The sequence below is a fragment of the Heptranchias perlo genome, chromosome 1, assembly GCF_035084215.1.
Source record: "Heptranchias perlo isolate sHepPer1 chromosome 1, sHepPer1.hap1, whole genome shotgun sequence".
NCBI lineage: Eukaryota > Metazoa > Chordata > Chondrichthyes > Hexanchiformes > Hexanchidae > Heptranchias > Heptranchias perlo.
In genome coordinates this window covers 134,162,704-134,183,297 of record NC_090325.1, presented here as the reverse complement: position 1 = coordinate 134,183,297, position 20,594 = coordinate 134,162,704, and the positions used below count along the sequence as shown (strand labels likewise).

Genomic DNA, 20,594 nt, shown 5'->3' with positions numbered 1-20,594 from the left:
AACAAAACTCATTATTCATCAGCTAATGGTATAATATGTATTATATCACATTAGTGACAATTGTGTGAATGTTAAAATTATCCAACTGATACCTAGTAGTATACACAGCAATAATACAACAATGGAATTCAACCAGGATCAAAAACCACAGCTGAGCAATTAAATATGCCGCTACTTTGAGAAAAACTTTTTGTTGTTTATTATACACACAAGATCAAAAACCTTGCAGAAGGAAGATATTTAGAAGCATATTAGCTAACAAAACTGGGCAGTAATACAACAAAATCTTGAATATGTCATGCTAGATACATTGAAGTGTTATTCTACATAACTCAAACTGAAGCAATATGATACCTGGCAGAGGGAATGAGTAATAATGGCCCAGAATTTGCTGGAGCAGGGCATCTCGTGGTGTGCCCCGTTTGTTAGATTTTATTCCTCACCATTCAGCTCGAAAAATTTTTGCGCCACAAATTGCTGGAAGTGCAAGCTGATAGCACGGTGAGGTCAATGGTGCATCTGGGTCCTTGGTAAACAACGGGACCAATAGTCTGTCTCCTTACCTAATGAGATTTAAGGATAATGAAACAGAGCGAATGACGGAGAAGGAAATAGAGTGAATTGGAATGGGTGATTAGAATCAAATCAGATACAGAAAAAGAAATAAAGAAAGATTGGATAAAGATAGAGAGAAAAAAGAGACAGAAAGGAAAGTAAGAAATTTTTTTTAAAAAATTTAAAAACCTCTAAGAACAATTTGCTACCTGCAGGAATGAGACTCCACATTTTCAATTGTTCCCTTTTTGGGCTGGAGAGGGTGAGTGGTATTGCAGGGACATAAATCTCGTCATTAAAAAGGTACTTAAGCTGTTAAGTACCAGACCTAAGTTTCTGCGGCGAGTTTGATTTGTTTTAACAGTACAAATGCAGCGATTTCTTGAAACTCACAGGGAAGTTGTTAGCGAGCTGCCATTTTCACGAGGCTAACGGCGGAACGGTGCAAATCATCCAGCAATGTGTGGCGATTCGCAACTCATGGGGTATCTCTTCCTCGTCACAAATTGCTGGGTTATTGACACACTAATAATGGCGTGCGCATTAAACTCTCTGTTATTTCCCCAGCAAATTCTGGGCCGCTATTTGTATATATGTGGGAGGTCAAGACGACACAATTCTCTGTATTTTGCAATTTTTTTAGCAGCTTAGTTATAAAACCTTACAATCTCACAGGAATTCAATGATTTGCTACACCTGGAGGGTCGAGTCTGCTTTGTACAGTATTCACTATTGCACCTCCTTACTTTTAACGGTACCTGTTGTTATTCCAGTGCGCTTGAGTACGTTCCATCCAACTTGTGAGGCTGTCCTAGATATTGTTCATGATTTTAATTGAATCAATTTGAACTGTGGTTGGTAGTCCAACTGGCAATATATAACCCGGTACTTTGTACCTATCCATTTGAAAGGAAGCCTATTACAGAATACCTTCCAGCAGTCTAGATTTAATGGGCGATTCTGTGATCGGGCGTACCAAGTAGAGAGAGGCACTTGCAGGAAGCACCTCGGGAAATTACAAGCATGCAGTCTGTTAACTTTAATGGATGGAAAATCATGGGTTACCTGCTCGTGATTTTCTGAGATGCGCTTACTGCAAATGTCGCTCGCCACTGGGAGCGCTGGATCACAGAATTATCACTTTACTGACACCTGAGCTTGTTCCCAGTTCATTCTATGTCCTGTGCGGGATGAAACGGAGTTAAGTTCGGAATTGCTAATAAATTATAGAATATTGATGGTGCAGAGATGAAGTGCCTTACATACATGTTAACCTACTAAACTTGGAAAAGCAGACAAACAGCTTCAAACAAGTTGACACAGCAACAATGAAGTAAGAAACTCAAAAAACATACAACTTAAAAAGCCCAAGGCCACTGCTTCAAAGCAAAAACCTCGATTTTAACCTAGCCCGCCTGGTGGGAATGGTGCAGGCGGGGGGTTAAAATGGCCGCTGGGTGGAAGCTGCTGCATTCCTGCAGTGTTCCCGCTCCCCCCCCCCCCTCCTTTTAACTGCTGGGATTCCGGCAGCTCAGAGTCCACCTATCACAGGCAGGAGGGGGCCTAATGAAAATGTGAAAGTCACAGTCCAATGATGCTATGGCTCCCCAACCGAATATTAACTTAAAATTGTGGGAGGCTTACTTGAGCCAAACTCGCCAGCAAAATCTGGTGGGAGGCAGGAGAGTAGCCAAAAGAGGCCAGGGTAAGTATATTTTAAAAATGTTTTCGAGGATTCCTTGTGGGCCAGGAGAAGCAGAAGCAGAATCCTTGGGCCTCCCAAACCCTGGCCTTCCCTCTCCATTCCACCGCCGGTAGCTCTTTGAAGAGCCCCCATTTCAGCACTAATCTTATTCCGAGGTCCATGCTCTTGGGCCCCCGATGGCATTGGCCTCCCGTCCGGTTTCCCACTCTCGCTCCCGCCCACCAGCTCTGTCATAATTCCTGCTGGCTTCGGGCATGAGGCAGTGCAACTGAATTTAAATAAGGCCATGGAGTTAAAATGACTTCCGCCTGCACCCTGCTCTCCCCGAATGTACCCAGAGTTAAAATCGGGGCTTAAATTAGTTAAATTCCTTTTTATTATATTGGATTTTTATTAGTGTTTTGAAATAAAATTCCGCAATTCAATCTGTGAAATATTGCTGTTTCACTCTCCCCACCATTACGAAGTATCAGCTAAATCTCCCCATGGATTTGGTTGGATAATGACCTAAAGTTGGTAAATAAGTCTGGTCAGGCAGGGAATATGAAGAGATGCACATAGGTAAGGAGAGAAAAGTGGCTTAGACAGGAATGTTCTCATTACACTCAGGATTCCAAGTCTGGGCAGACTGTATGAGACACAAAAGGATCAACAAGTTAGCAATGAACTGATGTCAGAACCATATTATATCTCTCTAATAGATGTTGCTTCGACCATCTTTAGCATTTTAACAGGATAATATTAAAATTAGGTCAGGGGTTTGAAAATCTTAATTATGAGGTTTTCAGGAAGCCAGAATCAAAACAAGAAACCTACAAAATAGTTAATTCCCTAGTCTGAAGAGATATATGGCAAAGAATGGCTGTGCCAAATATTTGATGGTGCAGTGGATTTGAACAATGCTTTTTCAGGCCAGATTGGAAATGAACAATTTCTCAAGAATTCCCTGCACAGTTGCAGCAAGTTGTGAAGCCAAACCATCATTTGAAACTAATATCAACATACAGAAAATCATTGATTACTGCTCAATGGGTGCAACTATTTGTTTTAAATCAGTAATTGTGCTTTAAATCAGTCTGCCCTTTCAGACAAGCCTGAAGGGGATCATGCTGTGCTCAGGTTAGTGTGAACAGCCTGTAATATTCAGAGTAAAGGACCAACAGTGTTACAAATCAGGCAAATTATCTGTGACTACAGAATCAGGCCTGTACTTTGTGCAAATATAACTCAGTGTTTTATAAAATTGAACTACAGACAGTGGAGGAGATTCATAAGTACTTCAGCAATTGTCAGTGGCTATCTCTCGGGACAATTAAAAGTTTATCCCAAAAATGATCAAGATGGCATTCCTAATACAGGAGGTGCAAGCTGCCATCTAATAGGTGCAGTTATTGTTTTGTGTTGTGTACCTGGTTCAATCTCTTCATATCCTGTTGATTAATAGGCTGCGGTAGGAGAAAAGGACAGGAGGAGTATCTTAATTAGCTAGGATTTTAATGAGAGGCTCTACTTTCCACCTACTAGTTCCTCTTGTTACCCAGAACATCAGAACGAAAAGTCTTCGACCTGAAACGTTAACTCTGAAACAGATGTTGCCTCACTTGCTGAGCTTTTCCAGCATTTTCTGTTTTTATTTCAGATTTCCAGCATTTGCATTATTTTGCTTTTGAGCATAGGAATCAGCAAAGTCCCATGGAGCATTTGATCTTCTCAGTTTACACCTATTCTTATATAACCTTGAATCCTTTCACCAACCCTATATTTATTCAGCTACTTCCTGAAGAAATTAACAATTTAGCGGCAGAAAATTATGGCCAAAATATTTTTTTTACGTAAGAACATAAGAACACAAGAAATAGGAGCGGGAGCAGGCCATACAACCCCTCAAGCCTGCTTTGTCATTCAATAGATCATGGTTGATCTTCTACTTCATACACTATATTCTCTGGAGTTTAGAAGAACGAGAGGTGATCTCAGTGAAACGTATAAAATTCTTAGAGGGCTTGACAAAGTAGATGCTGAGAGGCTGTTTCCCCTAGCTGGGAGTCTAGAACTAGAGGGTCATAGTCTCAAGATAAGAGGTTGGCCATTTAGGACTGAGATGAGGAGGAATTTCTTCACTCAGAGGGTTTTGAATCTTTGGAATTCTCCACCCCAAAGGGCTCAGTCGTTGAGTATGTTCAAGATTGCTCACTCTAGCTCGATATCCCTTGATTCCCTTAATGTCCAAAAATCTATTGATCTCAATTTTGAATATACTCAACATCCATGTTACCCCCAATCCCATGAGCCCTAATCTTGTGTAGCAACCTCTTGTGTGACACCTTATCGAATGCCTTTTGAAAATCCAAATATACTACATTCACTGGTTCCCCCTTATCTACTCTGCTAGTTACACCCTCAAAAAATTCTAATAGATTTGTCAAACACGATTTCCCTGTCATAAAACCATGTTGACACTGACTAATTATACTATGATTTTCTAAGTGCCCTGTCCTTAATAATAGATTCTAGCATTTTCCCTACTATTCATGTCAGGCTAACTGGCTTATAGTTCCCCGTTTTCTCTCTCCCTCCTTTCTTGTATAGCAGGAAAAAATTTGCTACCTTCCAATTCACGGGGACCATTCTCGAATCTAGGGAATTCTAGAAGATCAAAACCAATGTTTCCACCATCTCTGCAGCTACCTCTTTTAAAACCCTAGGATGTAGGCCAAAGGTCCAGGGTAGTTGTTGGCTTTTAGTCCCATTAATTTCTCCAGTATTTTTTCTTTACTAATATTAATTACTTTAGGTTCCTCACTCTCATTAGACCCTTGGTTATCCACTATTTCTGGTATGCTTTTTGTGTCTTCTTCTGTGAAGACAGATACAAAATATTTGTTTAACGTCTCTACCATTTCCTTATTCCCCATTGTAATTTCTCCTGTCTCTGCCTTTTCCCAAAGGTAGGGGAGTTCTTTTCCCAAAGGTAGGGGAGTCTATAACGAGGGGGCATAGATTTAAGGTGAGAGGGGAGAGATACAAAAGGGTCCAGAGGGGCAATTTTTTCACTCAAAGGGTGGTGAGTGTCTGGAACGAGCTGCCAGAGGCAGTAGTAGAGGCGGGTACAATTTTGTCTTTTAAAAAGCATTTGGACAGTTACATGGGTAAGATGGGTATAGGCCAAGTGCAGGCAATTGGGACTAGCTTAGTGGTATAAACTGGGTGACATGGACATGTTGGGCCGAAGGGCCTGTTTCCATGTTGTAACTTCTATGATTCTATGCCTATAAGGGACCCACGTTTATTTTTGCTAATCTCTTCCTTTTTACTTGTAGAAGCTCTTACAATCTGTTTTATATTTCTTTCTAGTTTATTCTCATTCTATTTTCTCCCTCTTTATCAATTTATTGGTCATCCTTTGCTGATTTATAAACTCCTCCCAATCCTCAGGCTTACTAGTCTTTTTGCCAACATTATAAGCATCTTTTATTTTTTTATTATTCGTTCATGGGATGTGGACGTCGCTGGCAAGGCCAGCATTTATTGCCCATCCCTAATTGCCCTTGAGAAGGTGGTGGTGAGCCGCCTTCTTGAACCACTGCAGTCCGTGTGGTGAAGGTTCTCCCACCGTGCTGTTAGAAAGGGAGTTCCAGGATTTTGACCCAGTGATGATGAAGGAACGGCAATATATTTCCAAGTCAGGATGGTGTGTGACTTGGAGGGGAACGTGCAGGTGGTGTTGTTCCCATGTGCCTGCTGCACTTGTCCTTCTAGGTGGTAGAGGTCGCGGGTTTTGGGAGGTGCTGTCGAAGAAGCCTTAGCAAGTTGCTGCAGTACATCCTGCGGATGGTACACACTGCAGCCACAGTGCGCCGGTGGTGAAGGGAGTGAATGTTTAGAGTGGTGGATGGGGTGCCAATCAAGCGGGCTGCTTTGTCCTGGATGGTGTTGGCTTCTTGAGTGTTGTTGGAGCTGCACTCATCCAGGCAAGTGGAGAGTATTCCATCACACTCCTGACTTGTGCCTTGTAGATTGTGGAAAGGCTTTGGGGAGTCAGGAGGTGAGTCACTCGCCGCAGAATACCCAGCCTCTGACCTGCTCATGCAGCCTCAGTATTTATATTGCTGGTCCAGATAAGTTTCTGGTCAATGGTGACCCCCAGGATGTTGATGGTGGGGGATTTGGTGATGGTAATGCCAATGAATGTCATGGGGAGGTGGTTAGACTCTCTCTTGTTGGAGATGGTCATTGCCTGGCAATTGTCTGGTGCGAATGTTACTTGCCACTTATCAGCCCAAGCCTGGATGTTGTCCAGGTCTTGCTGCATGCGGACACGGAATGCTTCATTATCAGTGGGGTTGCGAATGGAACTGAACACTGTGCAATCATCAGCGAACATCCCCATTTCTGACCTTATGACGGAGAGAAGGTCATTGATGAAGCAGCTCAAGATGGTTGGGCCTAGGACACTGCCCTGATCAACTCCTGCAGCAATGTCCTGGGGCTGAGATGATTGGCCTCCAACAACCACTACCATCTTCCTTTGTGCTAGGTATGACTCCAGGCACCGGAGAGTTTTCCCCCTGATTCCTTAACTTCTATCCTTAACTTATTTAGTTAGCCACGGTTGGATCACTTTTCCCGTGGAGTTTTTATTCCTCAAGGGAATGTATATTCATTGACAAATATGAATTATTTCTTTAAATGTTTGCCATTGCTTATCTACTGTCATTTCTTTTAATCTAATTTCCCATTCTACCTTAGCCAACGCACCCCTCATACCTACGTAATTGGCTTTGTTTAAATTTAAGACCCTAGTTTTGGACTTAACTACATCACTCTCAAAATCATGATCACTCTTCCCAAGAGGATCCTTAACTATAAGATTACTGATTAACCCTGTCTCATTACACAATACTAGATCTGAAATGGCCTGTCCCCTAGTTGGTTCCTCAACATATTGCTCTTTGGTTACCCTCAGGGAACAGAGAGGTTACTTGGTGATAGTAATCAATCTCTCTGGGACAGATCACCAGTCACTTCTTCAATGCCTTCATGTGCAGCAGATTTTCTTCTTTAGCACTTGGACATTATGGGGTCTAAATTTAACACATGTTGTTGCCATTTTACAGGCCTAAAATGGCCACAATGGCAACCAATTTAGTAGTGGGCCTGTGTCCCATCTGCAAGGAAGTTTGGGCCACTGCTAAGTTGGTCGGAGGCTTTTTTATTTTAAGGTGTCCCTGGCGGCTGCCTGAAATGAGTGCTGGCCTCATTTCAATAGTGAAATTAGGCCTCTGCACTTATTTGAGTCCTAACCTCCTAAATTCTTTTGCTCTAGTTGGAGCTTGCCATGCCCTAGCTTCGACTGGCATTTCCGAGTCTTGAACAGCTTCACCAGTGATCCTTAAAGGGACCATTGGAGGCCGCTCAAAAAAGGCCCCAAAACATGGAAAATTTTTAGTATTTTGCGGGGTCGAAAGGAGAAGTGCATCTCATGGCTCCACAAAACAACTGCGGGCTGCTACCAACCTGTTCTTGGGCCCCTCCCGATGACCTCCCCCTCTACTGGATTTACCTCTGGGCTTCGGCAAGGGATGAAATTTGTACGGCCCCAACAGGCAAGCCGCATCATAACATCTGACTGTTGTAAACTGGATAGCCCGGTGGTGAAGGATAGAATACTCGAGCCTGGTTGCTTCCACGCCTTTATTCACAGAACTCCACATTATACCCACACTGCACCCTAGATCAGCTCTCTTATAAATGGATACAAGAGAGTACCCAATTGATACGCACCACCTGAATACAATTAACGCTAATTGATATAAATCACATGGATACAATTAGCACCCACAGCTCGACTGATATATTCTGATGAGGATCGAGAATGAATTTACTTCAGTCCTTGGGACTCTCTGTTCCAGCGCGGTGTCTAAATTGCATCTGGTTTGGGGCGCTAAGGAATTTAGGCCTCAAAGTATCACGTGATTGGAAGGATCGTAAGCCCTTAACACAGGCTGCACAATTTTAATGTGTCGGCCCTGTTAGGAGAAGTACTTGTTGAATTCTTAGTTTAAAATAGGATCCTTACATTGTGCACACATTTTTCTGTTTCCTGCATCACTGCAGTTGGTGTATGTGCAGTGGAGAATAGAAAATGGGGAGGAAACAGGAGCCTTGAAAAAACAATGATAAGGCATATCATTAAAGACAACATTTATTCATGTTTTAATCTCTCTGCACCTCAGTGCACTCATTTAATTTCTGCTAGTGTTTACAAATAAAGTAAGGGAAAGTGGCCAACTTTACCAGAAGGCTCAAAATAAACAAAAATAGTCTGAATAGAATCCTTGTCAAATATCTAATGTTGAAGATTATATAAGGCTGAATATCAATTCACAGGAGCATTATCAGATAAAATTTGACACGGATCTACATAAGGAGATATGGACAAGAGATCAAAATCTTGGTCAAAGAGGTAGGTTTTATGAAGCATCTTAAAGGAGGAGAAGTGGAGAGGCAGATAGGTTTAGGGAGGGAATTCTAGAGCTTAGGGCCTAAACGGCTGAAGGCACGGCCGCCAATGGAGAGCCAAAGGAAATCGGGGCTGCCAGAGGTGCCAGAATTGGAGGAACGCAGCGTTCTTGGAGGGGCGTAGGGCTGAAGGAGGTTACAGAGATAGGGAGGGGCAAGGCCATAAAGGGATTTGAACACAAGGATGAGATTTTTAAATTGAGGCATTTCTGGACCGGGAGCCAATGTAGGTCAGTGAGCACAGGGGTGATGGGTGAATGGAACGTGATGCGAGTCAGGAGATGGGCAGCAGAGTTTTGGATGAACTCAAGTTTATGGAGGGTGGAAGATGGGAGGCAGCCCAGGAGAAGATTGGAATAGTTAAGTTGAAAGTAACAAAAGCATGGATGAGGGTTTCATCATCGGATGGGCTGAGGCAGGGGTGGAGATGGGCGATATTACAGAGGTGGAAGTAGGCGATCCTGGTGATGGAAAGGATATGGGGGCAGGGGCAGAAACTCAGCTCAGGGTCAAACAGGACTCTGAGATTGCAAACTGTAGGTTTTAAGTAGCATCTTAAAGGAGAGGGGTAGAGGCGTAGAGAGGTTGGAATGAGGTTGATAAAAGCGCGTTCTACTTTATGTAAGTTTTTCTGTGCATCTTAACATAAAGGAGGCTATTTTATTGAAAAAGTAGGTTACAGTACACTAGGGAGCAAGTCCAGCAGAAAGCAGTAATGGACTTTTCATTTGTTTGTCCTGCAACTGTAAGGTTTTTTTTCCCATCCTAAAACATATTGACAAAAAATGAACAAAAATAAAGCTTGCTTGTTAAGGACCTTGTTGAAGGCCAATCATGCCGGATTATCCATTTAACTAACAAGTAGGTTCTGAACTCATGGTCAAATGTGCAAACAAACGGCTGGATTAATGGGCTGGGCATTTCCTCAAAGATGCTCCCACTCCGCCACTGTAATTTCGCCGGAAGTGTGGCATAAGCTCCATTTGTGCATGGAAACGAGGTTTGTGCTATACTTTTGGCCAAGTTAAGGCGGCGGAGCAAGAGCGACTCTGAGGAAATTCCCAGCCATGGTATTACCGCAGCAATGCCAAAAGTGAATAGGTTTCAGCTCCACAAATTGGGTGCTGTGGAAACTGTTGGCTATTTGTTAGTTCAGCAGGAGGAGAAGGCTGCTTGGGAGCGTAGAGGGCCGAGCAGCTGCGTGATACACAGAACAAACCACCCAAGGCAGCATATCTTCCATACCAGATTCAATTATTTGAACATAATGTTAGAGCTGTGCATGAGGAGACCCAGGCTCAGCAGGGATGCCAAGACTGAGGTGTGCCTCCCAGTCCATGAAGACCCGCAGGGACTGTTAATTATTTCCACTGCACTACTTGTTGGCAATGAAGGCTGCTACATTAATACATTTTGGGATAGGAACAAAACTCAGATAATCGTATAAACAGACAAAAGTGCAATTGACATTGTCTTGTTTTGTTGTATACGCATATCTACATTTTCATAAGGGGAATATCTTAGGCATACCTAACATATAGGGGAAAATGACTATCCTTATCCTTGGATGCATATGAAAGGTTCCATAGAGTACAGTCCATTTGTCTTATGCACAGAATCCTTCCAAGCACCCTTGGGGTCTTCAGAAATATCAGCTGCTATCCAGTCCACACCTACATAAAGGAGGTAACTAAAGGCCTTTCACCAAGCTTCTGCCTACATACACTTCAGCAGTGACTACCAGGAACAGCAGGGGTAGCTACAGTTTTAGAATATTGCTATCTACTAAACAATAACCAAACTTCTAATTGTTTTATCTGTTTTGCTTTCGGTTAGAACTGAATATTCGTTCTGCTTTATTTTTTGGATAACCGCCCCTTTCTTTTCTGCACAATAAATGAATGAAGACTGCAAGTTACATTAAAAGTGAAATAACTGTGTTGTGTTTGAGTGCTGTACTTAATTTATTTATTTTATTCTTTTAAGTCATAAACTTCTATGGGCGGAGCTTTCCAAGGATCCACACCGCTGGCTGGGCCTCGGACACAGCGGGCAGCTTATTAGAAAATATATTCCTCCCGCTAATGTCAATGAACAAAGCACCCATGATTTTCCAATAATTCATTCAATGCAAGTGGGGCCCCTCCGGTATCGTGGCGTCTTGGAAAGTTGCGTCCTATAACGTCCCTCACGTGGGTGCCTTAATTCTAAAGGCTTCCCTAGCTAAGGAAGTAACAATGCTCAGCCATCTGCATAGGCTTCAAAAAAAATCCAATTTTCTGTATCTGTGACTTCCCTTGATATACCTGCAGCAGTCCCAGGAGTTTCCTTTGTTCAAGTCTCTTGGGGCTCATTGCTTTTAGACGCAGAGCCCACTGTCACTTGTGCAATGTTACATGATGGCACAGAACTGCCACTGACATGGCATCCAACTGTTCCCATGCTTCTCCACACATGCTCATGCTGGAGGGCATATCCTCATCATGCCCACAAATCTCTCTGAACAGTTCACAATTACTGTTTCTCTGAACCCTTCTGCCATTGTAGTCTATAAATAGTTACCAAGCAACACGAAGCAGGCCATGGCTGTTGGGTGCTATGTATTCATAGCACTTTCTACTGCCATCTGTATGACATATATGGAAGTAAGTGACCACTCAATATGGTCCATGTGTTCTAACATCCCATGTTAGAAAGCAAATCTTTTAATGTCTATAACCTGAGACAACTCAGCAAGGGTACACAACACACCAGACCTCTGGCTTGCACTTGTTTTCCACTTAGCAAACCCCACCTCCATCATCAGCGCCCTGTCCTTCACTGTGTGCTTCCTTATCCACATCACTATACAATTGTTTCAAAGTGTCTGTATCTGTCCTGATGCTTGCTTCAAGTGGGGATGGTGACAGTTGATGCCCTGGTGACTGGTGCCCTTCAGGTGCGTGCTGCTGACCAGTTGGTTCTCCTTGCTCTGTGAAGAGGGCAGATGGGATATTTTGAGTACACATGTACACTTATCCATTTGGGTATTGCATTAATGTAGTACTTACCAGTAGGTCTGCACAATGTCCAACCTGATCAGACTCAATGCCTAAGATATTCTGCCCTCCTCTTATCTCCACAATTCTCCGGTCCTATAAAATTAACTTTCTCCTGTTGTATTTCTTACCTTTAGATTACGTGTGATAAATATTACAACATTGTGAATTAAGACAATCGGATTAGGCACCTGAAACTTCATTCTCTGTGTGAGCAATGCTCTTTTCATTTATATAATCGGGGTCATTTTATGAAAAGTGTTTGCAATGAGGCTTGGGAATTACCCGCAATATCATTATTCAGACTTTTCTTCATTTCCATACAAGCCCTTTATTTCCATATTAAGACAAACTAATTCATTCATTTCTACGTGTAAATATATAAACACTTGGGGGTAGAGTTCCCGCTCGTTTACGCCAGTAATATCAGCGCAATCTGGGCGGAATCGGCCGAACCAGCGAAAGAGATCGGGGAATTTTGAACGTGAGTTACGCTCAAAACCACTTACGTTTGTATTTTCCGCGATCCTTTACATTGATTCGACATTCAATTCCACCAAACCGAGCCCTGCCCACAAAACTGGCTACACCCCTGTTCAAAATTCCGAGATTCTGCCGATTGCGCTGGTTCAGGAAGGCCCTTCAAATTGAGCTCATTTTCTTAGGCGCTCAGGCACGTTTTCAAAGCTTTTTCATGTCCCAAAATATTTAATTTACTAAAAAAACTGACTAGTGTACACCAATGAAAGTATTAAATGATTCAGTACAGTTTTTTTAAAGTCATTTTTGGTGATTTTAAATCAGGTTACTCACAGGTGGAGGACTGGACCCCTTATTAAAAATGCTTATTTTTGGTGGTAAACCCATTTTCAGCTGAATTAATAAAACTGCAACAGGTTACCACTCTTAAATACATCGAGGAATACTTTTTAAATGGAAAAAAAGAAATGATCATGTTCTATTATGCTGCCTGATTGTGCTGGTTCACATAAGATTTTACATTTGTGATTATGCAAATGGAGTTTAGCGGAAACTTGTACTGTAACCTAACCAGCGCAATTTCAAGTGTATTTTGGGTGCAATTTCCCGATTGCACCTAAAACGGAAACTCTACCCTTTGTTGTTGATACTTTTTTTTCATTTAGATCTTCAACAACTTGGACTTAAATTCATCTCCTTTTCCAGAAGAACGAAGAACTTGCATTTATATAGAGCCTTCTGTGTTCTGAGGACATCCCAAAGTGCTTCACAGCCAATGAACTACTTTTGAAATGTAGTCAGTTGTTATGTAGGCAGAAAATGTGCACATAGCAAGGTCCCACAAACAGCAATGAGAAAAATTACCATATAATCTGTTTTTGCGCTGTTAAAGGGATAAATGTTGGCTAGAACACCAGGAAAATTCTTCTGCTCTTCTTTAAGTAACACCATAGGATCTTTTATGTCCACTTGAACAGGCAAATAAGACCTAGGGATAAAGGGTGCTAAATTGAGCCGTGTAATGCCCGTTGTTTCAGCGCTACACGGCCTCTTTGACATCCAAGATGGCGTCTTGGATGCGCACGCACATTTCCTGTGTGAAGTGTGCCAGATGCCATCTTGGTATAGGAGTTTGCGCAGGTGCAGATAAGGAACGCTGGAATCATGTAAAGTAGGGAGAAAATGGCTTCCATCAGTGTGCAACGCTAATTTAAAGTGATACACAGCATTTTGGGACTTAACGCTTAACTCAAAGCACAGTCTTAACCCCGACCATCTGAACGTGTCTTAGAGTGCCTGGAGGAACCCCATCGGTGCTATTTAAAGGGACCATGCAGAATTTAAGGTTAGTGGCTGGATTATTGCCTCTGGTTGCCGAGACATTTGTAACTGTTTTCAGAGGTCTCTTGGACTTCAATACTAGGACGCGGGGACATAGCCTAACATGTAGAGCCAGGACGTGCAGGAGTGAAGTTAGGAAATGCTTCAACACGCAAAGGGTGGGAGACGTTTGGAATGCTCTTCTGCAGACGGCAGTTGATGTTAGCTCACTTGTGAATGTTAAATCTGAGATTGATAGATTTCTGTGAACCAAGGGTATTAAGGGATATTAGGCTCAGACAGGTATATGGAGTTAGGTCACAGGTCCACCATGATCTCATTGAATGGTGGAACAGGCTCGAGGGGCTAAATGCCATGGCCACTTGCTGCCTTTTGATATGCGCCACCTTCTCCTGCAAGAAAGCGGGACGTGTGCCTGGGTGATGTGCCTGTCATGGTTGAATAGCTGCCAGTGTGTGGCCTGTGAGTTGTGGGTGGGCAGCTTGAAACAGCGGTAATGTGTAAGGGCGAGAGGAAGCATCTGATTGGAAGAGTTGAGTACTGATGGAAAGAGTTTGTTGGTATGTGGGGGATGGGGGGGTGAAGTGCATGGAGCAGTTGGTAGGAGACGCCACTTGCCAGTTGACCTCACTCACCTTGCCCACTCATGTCAAAGCATTGAACTTCTTCCTGCACTGCATCCATGTTCATGATGCTGTGCGCCTGGCATTGGCTTTGTCCCCCGCTGCCTCCCACTGTCTTTTGAGTATATGTCTGGAGGGCCTCTTGCTCTCCCTGCGGATATAGGATGTCCCTCCTTCTGTCCACCTCTTGCACCCAAGGTCTCTAGTGCATCAGCAGAGAACCTTGGTGCATGCACTCTCGCAGGCCTGGTACCAACTCAGATCAGCAGATTGTTGAGGTCTGGCGTGCAGATTGGAGGATGTGGGATTTAGTAGTGCGTAACCTTTATTCAATGTTTTAACATAAGTCATCAATGTGAAAACATAGGGATGGGATCTGCTTCTGTGTTTTAAGCGTGCGATATCTGATCTCTGTTTAGACTCCATGCAGACAGTAGACTGTTATTTTCAATAAATAACAGGTACAAGCAACCTTTAAGAGATTTCCAAGAAACATCCTCCCTTTAAGAGATGGAGCTCCCTCTGGTGGTGGAAAGTGTGAATTGCATTGATTCCACGTGCATGGCCTGGAAAGGAACGCTGACTGCAGGTAAGTGCTCCCTTGGGTCCAAACTTGCGTCTTGCCTGCAGAGGGTCCATTGGGCGCGAGGTGTTAGCGCATCATGCTACCATCGCCCAGAATGTGCCATTATCCAATTTTTCCCCCAATATCTCATTTGACAAACAGTATCTCCAATGCCACACTCCTTCTGTACTGGACTGAAGTGTCAGCCTGGATTATATGGTCAATTATTGGACCAGGGCCCAGCCATGCTGACACTTAAGACAACCTTAAATTCTTGTCTTACCTTGGTGGTCCTATCATGTTGAAAAACTTTCTCCAGACCTTCTTCCAACTCCTCGCTTTGTCAAGCCTGAATTCACATGCTCTGATATGTATTCCCAAACTTTCTACCTTCAATGTTTACCTGCGAGCTGCCTCGCTGCACCCAAAAGGTCAAACCATTTTATTATTACGCAAGTGTAGTCTGTGAAACTGGCTTTACTCAAATGTCATTGTGTCATTACTCTGAAGTTTTGTGCACAAATGCATTGCGATTGGCCAGTTTTCTGGCACTGCCAAAACAAAATTGGGTTGCATGAAATTATTCGGAGGAAACTCTCACCCATGATTTTGACTGATGGTTTACAAAAAAAGTGTTGTTAATCCTTTCTCAAAGGGTCAATTTTATCTCAGGGTGGGAATGAAAGGATACATGGCCCGAATTGGGCTGTGGTCCTTCCAGCCCTCCAGAGTGAGAGGCCCGGGAGATTTTAACTCCCGGGCGTTATTTGCAAGGCTTGACACTGACTGCTGCCTGAAGCTGGTGGGAAGGAGTGGAAAGTCGCAGGGGGTCCCCATGGAAACGGTCCCCGGCAAAGTAATTAATATATCTCGCTGGTCAGGGCCCTGGTAAAGGTAAGTCCTGAGTGGGGGCGGGGGGGAGGGGGGAAGAACAGGAGAGGCTGAGCCCCGGCGAGCAGTGGCCCGCAATGTTGCTGTGGAGCCAGGAGGAGCACTCCTGCTCTTCCTGGCTCCACATTAACGTAAATAAAAAATTTTACTTACCTTTTCTCAGCGGCCTCCAGTGGTCCCTTCAAAGACCAGTGCTTAGGCTGCTGTAGAAGTGGACAAACCGAGTGTAGCATGTGCGGCACATGCTCCACCCAGTTCATACCAAATTTGGCAGTGGTGTCTTAAAACAGACATTAGGCTCCTGATTAGCATCTTCACAGTCGCCAAGGCTTTGTCGGCAGCACCTCCCAAACCTGTGACGTCCACCACCTAGAAGGACAAGGGCAGCAGGTGCATGGGAACAGCATCACCTCCCAGTTCCCCTCCAAGTCACACGCCACCTCAACTTGGACATATATCGCCGCTACTTTATTGTTGTTGGGTCGAAATCCTGGAACTCCCTACCTAACAGCACTGTGAGAGTAACTTCACCACACGGACTGCAGCAGTTCAAGAAGAAGGTCCACCACCTTCTCAAGGACAAATAGGAATGGGCACTAAATGCCGGTCTTGCTAGCGACACCCATGTTCCAAAGAATGATTTTAAAAAAACGCCTGCTTCAGGCGGAGATTGAGCGTGGGACACCACCGCCTGAAATTCATTCCACCAACGCTTATTTCTTGCCCGATAAATGGGTGCGATGCGACCCCATTTCTCCCCCATAGAGGTCCAGGGGTGCTGATTGAGAGGTCTTTTAAGATGGGTCGGCAGATACAAAAGGCCATAAAAAGGCAAATAGGATTCTGTGTTTTAAATATGGAGTCACGGAATACAAAAGTAAGGAAGTGATGTTGAATTTGCATAAAACGTTAATTAGGCTGCAGATGGGAGTATTGTATGCAGATCTTGACACCCCATTACAGGAAAAATATTAGATCCATGGACAGGATACTGCAAAGGTCCACTAGAATGATACCAGGAGTAAGAGATTATAATTATGAAGAAAGAGTCAAAAAATAGTTTTTTTTCCTTCACTGGAACAGAGGAGGTTAACTGGGATTTAACAGAGGTTTTCAAAATTCTGAAAGATTTTGAGTTGGGTACTTATTGAAAGAAATTTTTAGGCTTGTTGACAAATTGGTAAAAAGAGTCATAGACAGGATTATCGCTAGAAGAACAAAGGGAATTAGAATGTTTTTCACACAGAAATTTACGAGAACATAGAATGCTTTAACATAAATGGTTCTTGCGGTAGAGACAATTCAAACATTTAAAAGTGAATTGAATAAGTATTTGAAAAGAAAGAATATAAAAAGATATGGGGAAAGGGTGGGAAAATAGGATTAGAGTAGATGGCTCCAGTTGAAGAACTGGCACCAGAGCAGGTGCTCAGGAGCAAATTGTTTTCTTTTTCTATGATTCTAAGCACTCTAGTTTAAAATATTTTATAGCAGTAGTGTCTAATATGGTCAGCTGGGAATCGATACATTTTTCAGATTTTACCTGAATACCAGATTTAATGAATTGATGACTCACGAGTCTGTGGATTTTGCAATCTGTGTTAGAGCAAAACTCTAGGCTCCAAGCAACTCATATTTAATGCATTGAGCATTCTTCCAGTATACAGTTCCTAGCACTACTTCATTTTTATCATTTCATCTACGCTGTACAATCAAGTACAAGCCATTAATTCCTGTGGAGAGATTGTTAGCAACCTTTCTACATGTCACATTGCTTGCTGCTAGACTGAAATTATATGGGTTCTTTGGGTTTAAATTTCAGTTTTAAAACCCTATTTGTAAAGCTTGTAAATTTACTGCAATGGCAAATGGGGTCAATTTTAAAATCAAAATGCTTTGAGGGTTTATATCTACAGCATACCAATTTTTTTTTAAAAAGTGCTCTTGTACATGCTCATTAGCTTTCCTAAAGAATATTCTTAATAAACTTTACTTTTCAAAATAAAGCTTCAACAGGACTGTATGGCAGTATATATAGAGCTGTTTTTTCCAATTGTGCGCACACATCACAGGCCACAATCCATATGGGGATTGTCACTTTTTTCTCCTAGCTCTCATAATTTTTAATTCAGTCATTTTGGCTTGGAGCATATGACCCATAACTCTCCTACTCCTGTGAAAATATTTTCTTTTTATTCCCTAAAAGGGAGTTCATTCTGTCACCCATTCCTTATGGAATTCCACCTCTTGAACCACCTACTGCCCCATTTATCTTTCTTCTTGGAGCACAGTGATTACCTAGTTTTGCATCCATAAAATAATGTGTGATACCCTATAATGGTTCTATCCCTACTGGCCTTACTGTGGTTCTACTATCCCTGCCACAGGTACAAATGACAGGAAAGTGATTTTAAAGAAGGATCAATCTGCTTGTTTGTTCATGCTATCATCAACAAACATTTCTAAAATTATGGCCTGGCAAGTACAGTAACGTGATGTCACAAATGAAAGGCAAGTTATGGAATAAGAAGGCCAACAAGCAAATCGGCAGCAGGACAGAACAGCTGACTAAATGTTCAAGAAAGTAGATCACAAAGTTTAAATAGGCAATGATTCTTAATGAAAAGGATCAGTGAGAGAAGCCAACACTCTAAGAAATGTTGAATAATTGAAGAGAAGAAACAAAGTTGGTTCTCAAATGTAAAATATTGTCATATAGACTGTTTAATTAATGCTGACAAAACTACCCACTCACTTATTTTTTTAAGGTGGATCATTATTATGGCATTAAAGTAATTACAACTGCTGGCAAGAAAATTGCAGGATATTTTGCAATAATGTACTGTGGGTGGATAAATTGTCACTATTACAATGTGCTCTTGCTTTAAGTAAAAATAAAAACTACAATGTTTCTCACTTGTCCTGACTTTTTTTTTCAAGACATTAGGTAGATGACCTGTTAAACAAAAAGTAGGAAATACTTCAAGGCTCCATCTATTATGAGCATTTTCAAGTATTTAGAATTCAAGTGCAGGAGGTCAGGTCAATTCCAGGAGTGAGTATTTTGTGTATTATGTTTATTCACACCGCTAATCTGTACTCTTATCTGCTGATCAGAGAGCTAGAACTCAAAGGCAAAGAGAAGTGATCAGTAGGTGGGTACACAATTTCTGCATTGTGCAAACTGACCTCCATTGACAAAACTTCAAAGCCTTCACAACAGGTGTTGCTTTGAAGAACTTGTTTAAATGCAGGTCTTGTTTAAATCATTAAAACCCTGAAATTGCACTCCTGATGCACCCCTGTGCAGAGGTACTTTGTGCAGCTGGCAGACTGAGGGAACCTCTTCAGATTTTGTACTGCATCTTATTAGCATATGGGTGCTGTGCAGCCAGCTCATAGGGGTAAGGGGGAGTGCAATTTCTGAAGCAATGCCTTAAAAGTGTAAGTACAGTACTTTATAGTTGCACTGGCATCTCCTGTGGGTCCCAAAAAGGGTGGTTTGGAGGGCAGCTTTGATGAAACTGTTGGAAAATAAGTACACAGTCTGACAATTCCAAGGATGCAGGTGGGAATGTTTCCTTTACTGGGAGAGTTCTGGAAGTCATGGTGAAGAAAGTGCAGGGAAGGAGATGTGCAATCTTTTGGTGTGAGAGGCACCTTCCTCAGCAAGATGTAGTCAGGGCTCCATGGGAAGAGATCAGTGCATTTGTTAAGAAGACAGCTTCCCATTTAAAGAAGAAAAACTTTCAAGAAGCTTATTAAAATACATCAGTCCTCTATTTCTCTGTTTGTATCGGTCTGCAATACCATGCAACAAACATACACTTTCACCTTCATACATAAATGGAATGCTTTCTTATTGTTACACACCCCTTGCATTGAACCCTTTCACTGTTAGTGTGCAGGCCCTTTTAAAAACTCCATCACTTTTTGCCCAGAGGAACCTGATCCAGAAATGGTTCTGCAGTGAAGTGGGTATGGATTCATCTTTGTCTTGCTGCTCGAGGGGTGCTGATAAGTCATGCAATGCCTCTTGTTCTGACTCACCCATGGTCTCTTCCTCTGCTGCTGCTGGTCCATTTCTTCCTCATCTTCCATCTTTAAAAGAGCTGACAAAATCCCTAAAGGAATGTAGATGTAATATATTTGGATTTTCAAAAGGCCTTCGATAAGGTACCACATAGTAGACTCATGACCAAGGTCAGAGCACGTGGAGTCAGGGGGCAAGTAGCAGAATGGACAGCAAGCTGGCTACAAAACAGAAAAGAGAGAGTAGGAGTTGAAGGTAGCTACTCAGACCAGCAAATGTTGGGATGTGGTGTTCCACAAGGATTGGACTTGGGAATCGGAAGTATGATTTCAAAATTTGCGGATGACACCAAATTGGGGGATGTAGTTAATACCAAGGAGGACTGTGACAAAATACAGGACGACATTAATAAACTTGCAGAATGGGCGTGTAATTGGCAAATTAATTTCAATATAGATAAGTGTGAGGTATTACATTTTGGTAGAAAGAATAAACGGGCCAATTACTGCTTGGATAATAAGAGTCTAAATGGGGTAGAGGAGCAGAGGTATCTGGGGGTACAGATACACAAATCATTAAAAGTAGTGATGCAGGTTAATAAGTCCATAAAAAAGGCAAACCAAGCACTGGGGTTAATTTTTAGTGGGATAGAATTAAAAAGCAGAGAAGTCATGTTAAACATATTCAGAACCTTGGTTGGACCACACTTGGAGTGCTGTGAACAGTTCTGGTCTTCATATTATAAAAAGAATATAGAGGCACTGGAGAAGGTGCAACAAAAATTTATTAGGATGATACCAGAACTGAGAGGTTATATCTATCAGGAAAGATTGAGCAGGCT

General features: G+C 42.4%; 1 protein-coding gene across 3 annotated transcripts in view; it reads right to left on the bottom strand.

Annotated features, from left to right (window-relative positions):
- spock3 (SPARC (osteonectin), cwcv and kazal like domains proteoglycan 3) overlaps positions 1-20,594 on the bottom strand; it is a 565,624-nt gene that overhangs the window by 39,301 nt on the left and 505,729 nt on the right. For 2 of the 3 annotated variants that reach the window (XM_067991144.1, XM_067991135.1), the window contains exon 8: positions 11,577-11,753. The exons of the other annotated variant lie outside the window; for it this stretch is intronic. In XM_067991144.1, the coding sequence (XP_067847245.1) occupies positions 11,577-11,753 (177 nt within the window). The remainder of the gene's footprint in view (positions 1-11,576; positions 11,754-20,594) is intronic. 3 annotated transcript variants of the gene reach the window in all.